Source organism: Volvox carteri (genome assembly GCF_000143455.1).
Source record: "Volvox carteri f. nagariensis unplaced genomic scaffold VOLCAscaffold_4, whole genome shotgun sequence".
Classification (NCBI taxonomy): Eukaryota; Viridiplantae; Chlorophyta; class Chlorophyceae; order Chlamydomonadales; family Volvocaceae; genus Volvox; species Volvox carteri.
In genome coordinates this window covers 929,970-938,779 of record NW_003307547.1, presented here as the reverse complement: position 1 = coordinate 938,779, position 8,810 = coordinate 929,970, and the positions used below count along the sequence as shown (strand labels likewise).

At 53.4% G+C, this 8,810-nt stretch overlaps 1 protein-coding gene across 1 annotated transcript; it reads right to left on the bottom strand.

Moving 5' to 3' along the window:
* Positions 1-730: 730 nt before the first annotated feature.
* VOLCADRAFT_120362 (uncharacterized protein) lies at positions 731-8,695 on the bottom strand (the record flags this gene model as incomplete). Its single annotated transcript, XM_002946683.1, has 19 exons — positions 731-1,127; positions 1,237-1,427; positions 1,619-1,723; positions 1,848-2,014; positions 2,498-2,649; positions 2,832-2,915; positions 3,015-3,143; positions 3,383-3,692; positions 3,842-4,002; positions 4,033-4,118; positions 4,228-4,430; positions 4,594-4,751; positions 5,000-5,341; positions 5,485-6,235; positions 7,424-7,479; positions 7,668-7,719; positions 7,867-8,048; positions 8,143-8,282; positions 8,674-8,695. Coding segments are annotated over 19 exons (3,687 nt in total), but the record flags the coding sequence as incomplete, so codon positions are not given.
* Between the last annotated feature and the right edge of the window lie 115 nt (positions 8,696-8,810).

The window sequence follows — 8,810 nt, the reverse complement described above, 5'->3', positions numbered from 1 at the left end:
ATCATATTACATTTACAATATTAAACAATTTCGTTTACAAAAGTGGGACTCATCGCGTGGTTATCAGGTGTGGCCCAGGCTAGCGCGGGGCCATCCACCCCTCCCGCCCCTTTTCTCCCACCTCCCATCTCTTCCAATTATTTCAATACACGCTTCCATCTCAATAACGCTTCCATCATTTGCTAGTTATGCCGCCCCCAGCCACATCTTTCGACAGTTTCAAGCCGTACGTAAAAATGACAGCGTTACGCTGGTTCTATCCTGCGAACAGTATACAACACCTGCCACTATGTAAGCTCTACGTCGCTGGCCCGCCGAAGCAGTGCCAACATATATATAAAAGGAACACTGATGATGCGTGCTTACTGACGAATTAGTGTTATCCCCCACCCCGAAACCCACGAAACACCTGCCAGCGCATGTCCTGCTGCAACCATTGCATGTACGCCCAGGGCCTCCTGACTAATTCAATTATTTATCCTCCATGCGAAGTGATAACGTCACCAACCACCTGCTACTATTCTGTCCGTCATCGCAAGGATCCGTTGCCTTTGCTACGGCGTATCCGTCAGATCAATTATTCGGCTTGTCACGCCGTCGTCATTCTCCCCTCCTAAACTACCGGCTGTGACGAACGAAGCCTCCGCCTCATCGCTGTCGAGCGAAGCTGTGACCGGCTTCCCTGCGTGAAGCCTGGCACAACTTCCCTCCGGCGAGCCCTGCGTCGCACCTTTCACAGCGCCGTTAACGGGGTCCCGGGACGAGCAGGGCATCCCAGCCGACTGCTGCTTATGTGGTTGGTCCTGTCCTGTAGCCTGAAGAGCGCTCTCACTCTTCGTGCTGTCCCCATTGCCTAGCGACCGAGACCTTAGCCCAGCCCCAAACCTTCGCCCCCCAAGCGTGGGCCCCGGCGGTCGCTCAGACTGGGGCTGGCTGAGATGCGGACCTGACGCCGCACCCTGAGCAGCAGTGACCAAAACGGCGGCTGGGAGCGTCCGGGTTCCCCCAGTGTCCGGACCCGTGCCAGCATCGGGAGTAGCAGCATCCACGTTGCGACCCTCCAGCGCAGCCAGCTGTGCGAGCTGCGCCTCTAGCTTCGTCCGCACCTCTTGCAGGACGGCCCGCACCTGCGTTACAATAAGCATTCAAATTCAGTACCCTCAGACTGCGAGTCTTACTTTGTACGAGTGATACCTCGCATGAATTTGTGCCAATGACGCAAACGATCTCCCTTACTTTGGCGCCGCGGTCTGGCATTGCGCCGGCCTTGCCAGAAGAGATGAACGATTCGTAATTGGCGATTGCGTTTTTTGACTTCACGACCTCGTTCCGCAGCTCGTTTATCTGAGCTTGGCGCTTGGTATCCTCGACGCGACTGTCCAGCTTTAAGCCGCTCCCAAGCTTGGCCGTCAGTGCATCCAAGCCCACTACAGCCAGGATTGGGTCAAGCACGGAATCATACTACCCATAAGACGCCAGGAAACATACGCGGCTACCGTGCCATATAAGTATGAGTACCGTCTATGGACGGCGTGCATAGACGCGGGCGCCGTGTTGCGACGCGGCTCCAAGGGCATGGCAGCGCTCATACGAGGAGGGTACAAGGCAACATGCGTACCTGGGCCAGAGCCCGTCATCTGATTCAAAATCGCCCGGCCCTCTTGGGCAGAAGGAACGTGTTCGTCTGGGCGCCGAGTAAAAAGCAGATTGTGATCGTGAATGCCTGCAATAAAAAGCGAAACATGCTGTGTACATAAGACATCCCAGCGAACGCCAGATGAAACAAACCAGAGGTTTTCTTCACATGTTGACGTGCAGTCCTAACACTCACACCAAGACAAACGCACCGGCGACACTGTCCATGCGCCGGACTTGCTCCAGGTGTCGCCGTACATCTTCAGACGCATCTCGCTGATGCCCATGCATCTCGTGCAGTTGCGATTGCGTGACGCTCTGCTGTAGCCCCTCCGTTGTCACCGAGAAGAGGTCACGCAGCTCCGTCTGAGTGAAGTATCTGACCAAGGGAATGAAGATGATGACACCCAACTTCAATATTGGTGGGAAATCGCGAAACGGTCGTTGGATTAGGCGATAAACACCGCGTGGCAACCCATTGCTTCGCCGTGAGTGGCATATTTTCGTTCATGTGTGGTGTGTGTGTGTGTGTTACACCTTGAGTTGCGTTACTCTCCAAAGGTGTAACGGGCCCACAGGAGCCGGGGGCCCAAGACCCGAAGGCTGTCCGAAACAGATTAACGTCGTAAAATGCATAAGGAAAAACTATTATCCTAAAAACATTCCCACCCAGTTATACAGCCTGCTAAGCCGTAACAGTGCGCCTGCTATTTGAAACCCTACTTAGCCAGGTACTGCCGATAAGGTTTGCCAACTTCAGCGCTACCATCATATCCTTCATAGTTTTGACCCACCTGAAACCCGACAGAAAGCCCCTGCATGTGCTACCCGTTCATGTAATGCCCAAACGCCATATACGCACCTGAACTGGATGCCCTCTTCGGTCCCTGTCTTAGAGAGCCCGCCCTTAAAAACCTGGCGACGGTAAATTTTTTCCTCCACCGTACCGCACGTGATGAGACGGTACACTACCACGTCGCGGGTTTGGCCCATGCGATAGGCGCGGTCCACGCTCTGCACGAGCGTGAAAATAGGAGCAAACGTCCCGCAAAGTTTACGTCAAAAGGGATGGATCCTCGAGGTTCCTTGCATGTCCTCGGATGCTTTCAACAGACGCCACTCTTCACCACATACACCGCTCGCGCGGCAATGTAATGGACACAACAGTATGAGCAACTGCCAGCCTACCGGCTTACCTGGTCGTCAACGGAAGGATTCCACGCAGGGTCCACGATGATAACCCTGTCCGCAGCTGTCAATGTGAGGCCCAAGCCGCCCACCTGGTGTGCATACAGGAAGCCGAAGCACCAGCAAAGCAAATAAGACCGTGTTCAATAAGCCGCAACATGGAAGGTGCAGAAATTTGATGTAGTGCGTACCTGGGAAGTTAACAGGAAGACTGGGATGTTGCTATTCTGGAAGCGCTGCACGTGCGCCTGCCGCTCCTCCGCGCTGGCCACGTCCCCGTCAATGCGGCAGTAGGACAGTTTCATGGCCTTCACGCCAGCCTGTAATGGGTTTGGCGGTGCTCAAGGTTGGTGTAGGCTAAGTACGTTGAGTTTCCTATGCCCGAATGCTCCGCTAGTCTAACTTTACTTTGCCGCCGTACGCGGAGAGCTTTATGTCCCATGAGACGCATACATGCACAGGTCACTACGTGCGCCACCAGATTGGGCCTGGCACGAGTATCAGATACAATGGTACTAACTACGGACGCATGCGTGCCCCATGAAACGTCTAAACCCACCTCAAGGATGCTCAGCATGACCTTGGACTGACTGAAGATGAGTGTGCGATGGCCCTCAGCATGTAGCCTCCCCAAAAGAGCAAGCACAAACGCAGATTTGCAGGAAGCCTCCGCACCCCGCTGCTCCAGCTCGCGAGCAAGCTCAGTATCAAGACCAGCTCCGTCTTCCAACCACCCGGCGGGCGGCTCCCCGTCGCCGTGCTTGCCCCCCTCAGCATCATCGCTGTCGCTGCTGTCGACGATATCCTCATCCGAATAGACAATGAAGTCATCCATTTCCCGCCTCTGAGAACCTCCATGCTTGGCCCACCTGCAGTCGGCCGTAGCAGCTTGTTTCAGGACAGAACTGACTTTGAAGCTCCAGCTTATGGCCGCCCATGCACATTGCTCATTCAGGTTCAAAGCTAATATCATCATCACATCGGTGCTTGGCATCCTTGCCAACACGCCAACACGCACCGGTGCGCTCCCTTTATCACGTTGTTGGCCGCTCGCTGAGAGAGCAAAGCTGGATGATCGCAGATCTTCTTCAGGACAGTGATTGCGGCAAGCGGTGAAGCCTTCTCGTTGAGAACCTGCCGGACACTGTCCGTGTGCAAAAACGCCGTATAGATTTTGCGCTGCAGCGCAGTAAGGCGCAGCCACACCACCATGTCGTTCTTCCGCGGCAAGCCCCGAGCGCGCTGGCCAACTTGTGGGGCAACCCCTGCCGCCGACCCAGATGACGAGCTTGGACCTGGGCAGTATGACGTACAACACAGTATAAGCATGTAGACGCACCGTAAACGTAGTAAAACGCAAGCATCATCAGTCTTAGGCATCCGGAGCAGCCACCGCCGCCTCACCGCTCTCCGATGTGGCGTCACCGCGGCCGCCAACGTCGTTGCTGCTGCTGCTGCTATCGTTTCTCAGGACATCTTTCTTCTCCCGCCTCAGGAAATACGGCTCCACGCGCTGTCGCAGCTCTGCAGCGATGGCCGCGCCAGTCTGTCGCTCCCTGGCGGTTGCCTCCTTGTCCAGGCCCTTGGTGATTGGCCGTTCGTAGTTCCTGCATAGCCGATCGTGGAAAAAACACGTCTGTATGCATGCTTGCATACATCGGAGGCATGCCTTACAACGGCAGATGCCGTCTTAGCATGTATGGGGTGTAGCGGATGCCTACGCGGAAAGGCCAGGCTGACGCCCGCTGCGGTATAGCATCGTTTCCTTACTTCTTGAACGTCTTCGCGTCCCCGAGGAGGCCCGTGGTGGTGAAGTCGAAAAGGCTGTGCATCTCCATCAGGTTGTTCTGAATAGGAGTCCCGCTGATGATAACACGCACTCGCGCCGGCAGCTTGTTCAAGTGCTCCACCAGCTTCATCTTGGGGTTCTGCAGCCATTTAACCCATAGCACGTAGGCTGCACGTGGGCCCACGGGGAAACATCTGTGCAACCAAAGACTGGTACCTATCATGTAGAGCTATCTTCCTACTCGACAGCACGAAATCAGCAGCATGTCGCACATGCTTCATTGCAGTTAGCAACGGCGATTCATTGGAGAACAGTAACAAGTAAATTAGGTCCACTTATATATGTCGGCGCTTATAACGTCCGCATTCATCCTCCTTCATGCCGGACCTTGATCTTGTGCCCCTCGTCCAGGAGCATGACGTCCCACGTAAAAGCGTGGTCCCTGCTGCTGTGCGCTGGGCGCGCCAGCTGCTCGGAGTTGTGTTGCACCATACCGTACGTCGTCACAATTACACCCCGGCCGCTGACTACGCCGCGAAGTGCCGCGGACCTTTCCGACTCGGAGTTCCCAAAGAACTCATGGGTAAGGTTGCGAAGCCCGCACACGGTGAGCTCCTTTATCCAGTGCGGAAGGAGGGTCTTGGGCGCGATGATGATGGCACGACGTACCAGCTGGCTCCCAAAAAGGCCAGCAAGGAATGCCGAAATCTGCATGGTTTTCCCGAGCCCCTGCAGTTGCAAGCGGTGTGTTGCATACGGGCTGAAGAATCCTCGGTTATTCACGTATTGAGGCCAAACAATCGGCAAAAGCGGCTTCTCTTGCCAGCCAGGGGAGCGCCATCCAGTGCGTGTCACGCACGCTGATTACTCACCATGTCATCGCCGAGTATACCACCGCGCTGCATGGAGAACAGGTTCCACAACCATTTCACCCCCTGAACCTGGTGTGGGTAAAGCTTCTGCGCCACGTGAGCTCCAAGCACATACTGCTGGTCCTCACCGAGCACCAGAGAACCTGGCTCAGGCTTAGGAGGTGCTGAAGAGGTGGCCTTGGCCGCGGTTGCCTTGGCCCCCAAGGATGGAACCAGACGCTCATAGAAAGGGGCGACATCTTTATCGCTGTCACTTTCAGAGGTGTCGCTGTCTCCCGATGCCTCGGATGGGGCTTGAGGTGGGGCCACGTTACTTGGAGAGGAACCCGGCATAGCATGAACAGCGGAACCATTTGGCGCAGCGCTTGGGCGACCGGCTCGTTGTGTAGCAGCGGGTCTCAAATCCAAAGATGCAATCCCTTTGAGTAGGTCGTCTACAGGTTGCTCATTAGCAGCGCTTCTGCTTTTGTCAAGGCGGACGAGGCGCCGGCGAGGTATGGAGCGCGGAACAGACGGCCCATCCTCTGAAAGAGAGCTGCTGCTGCTGCTGCTGCTGCTGCTATAATCTTCTAGCTCATCTTCGCTGTTTGGCAGTCGCATCGAACTTGCTGCTGCAAGGAGCGAGTTTTCTGGACCGCTTTTCGGTGCCGAAACCTTGTCGCTGTTGACAGTGGTACAGCGCGACAGGTAGCTATTTGGCTGAACTTCCTTCAGCATGTTTATGCTTGTACTTTCGTTAAAAGTTCGCCTTCTGCTAGGCAGCCAAGGAAGTCCGCATAGATATGCCACAGAACTACATTACCAATTAAAAGAGATTTGTGCATAAAACAATCATGGCAACGGGATGCACATTCGTCGGCAGTCGGATGACTGGAGGCATAAGAGTCTTTGGAACCCTGAATCCTTGGATCCACTTCTCGTACAATAGAACACTGAAGCTTGCAACAAGTGAGGCTTCGTACATCCCAACCATACACATGATGTCAGAAGACATATTTGTAAGTATTTTCTTAGCCGGTCGACTTATGGTACTTGAATGGTATAACGCTGTCTCGGCATACCCTGTTGCAAATAGCTATGATGCGCTGTCCCGGCGAGAGCCAGCGCAGTTGCGGGTAGCTATGTCCTAAATTCGTTTGTCTCTCACTTCCGAAGTCTCTCCTAAACAGTGTCTAATACCCACGCTTACCGGCTAGCAACCAATTTTGCCACTAAGTTTGAACTGAAAGTTGGTCGATATGAACCTCTATAACTAAAAGGATGTCGACGACAGCTTGCCATTGATAGCGAATCTGATCAACTGGTAGGTTGTCGATGGTAAATCTGCTCACAACGCCGACGAAACCCGAAAGGCTTTCGATTTTGCGTACCCCGCGTTAGGTCATCCGTAATCGTATTTTGTACCGTGTTTATGATGCAGCCTTCCGCATGATGTGGCTTCAGCTGGTGGAAGTTAGCTTGACATGAGAACCAAGGCCAATGCAGCAAGCCTTCCCATACAAAAAGCTCAGATTTATGTGCTTCCGCAACATTTCCGTACCCCGACAGATTATATTACACAGGTCTTTCAAAGGGTCAATACCACGCCGTTCACTGGTAAGCCGCACAGCCCAAATTGAACGGGAAAATCCTCCGAGGCACGCTGCAAGCAACATTCGCCTTTGCATCAACTCCTAAAAGCGCAGCTGCTCTGTATAGTACTGAAGTCGAGGTGCGCTGAGGGGCTATAACACCCACCAACACGTCGTTGCAACATAGTTTAAACAAAATTAATAACGAAATAGCTATATCCAAAAAAGCTCGAATAGATGGATGAAAAAATGAAATACACGTCGCCGCAGGGCACATGGACGCTCTGCATGGAATTGCGACATCGCACTGTTCCCAAATGCACTGCCAAAGGCGGACCGGGTGTAAAGCCACAGGAGTGCATCTTTACTTGAACTTGACGTCAGTGATCTGAATCTCCAAGTCTGCCGGCTCCCCGAACGGCACCTGCAAGTTGAAACGGCTGGCTGACCAAATAGAAGCTTCCCTACAGAACTGTGAGTGGCCACTGCTAGGGAATGTGGAGCCTATGAGGTTATCGTGCGCGAAGCCAGGTGCCAAATGGCGCCAACGAGCAGAGGTCAAGAAGAAGATGCCTATTAGCCCTGGACGTTGTAACTTAGGCGGCGGCATACCTCAATGATGCGTTCCTTGCCATCTTCCCAAAGGTATTGCCCGTCTGGCTTGCTGCATGGAAATGGAATCACATGTCAGCGCTTGTGTGTTTTTAACGCGCGCACCTCGGACACGCAGGGATGGGTCAAGCAATGCTGTCTTAGCTTTGACGTTGTACGCACAACGCGCCAAAGTAAGTTTTCCCTTCCCCTAACTCACCGAAGGACTGCCTTAAATTGAAAGGTACCGGGGCGAATTTTTGCTTCGTAGGTCCATACGTCACCGTTGTTCCATTGCATGTAAGGTGCAACCTCTGGCAACATGTTGCCCAGCTCTGGGCATCTGCCAACAACCTTCCAACACTCACCAAGCCCAATTTTCTGCTTGAGCACAAATTTAACCTACAGTTGGCAATTCATATCGCCTCATTGGACGTCCTGAATACTTGGTTATCGGGAAGCTAACATATGGACGGTGTACAGCGGCCCTTGCTACCTTTGTGCGGCTAGCAACCTCCTGCTCCTCCAGCTGAATCATGGCTTTCGCACGCGCCTCAAGACGCTTCTGGAGCGCCTCGACATCTATCTCGACAGGAACCTGCCGCACATCAAAGGCGTCACAGCGAGTATCGAAACCTACGACGGCACGTCAGTCACTTACCGTGCTGCTGACTTGCACCTGAGTGGGTGCAGTGAAGACTTGCGTTGAAACTGCGAGCAGACACAATCACGACGGAATCAGAGCTACTGATGATGGACTCTATCTGAAATATCAGGTCATGGACATTTACCTGTTGCATTGCAGCGTACCCAGACACGCCTAGATGTCTGGGCACGAAGGTTAAAAGCGCGCTGGGTGTGAGTGAGCATTTTGGCTTTGGACTATTTGCAAAAGCAACACCTGCACCGCGTTCTGCGGCGCAAGTCTTTCAGCGCTCAAAGCCAGCACTTCTACTGGTTAGCAGAGTTTCGACATAGATTTTAATGCGGAATATTTTAATCCGTACGGCATAACTAATGTCCGTACCGAACCTGTCTAGAGCAAACATTTTTACACTACACGCATGAAATGGTGCTCGTATTATGACCTTGTCTGCAAGCATATATTATTAATGCTGTCATTTTAGACTATATGCTAAGGCCCTGACAACCGAGCTTGTTCAG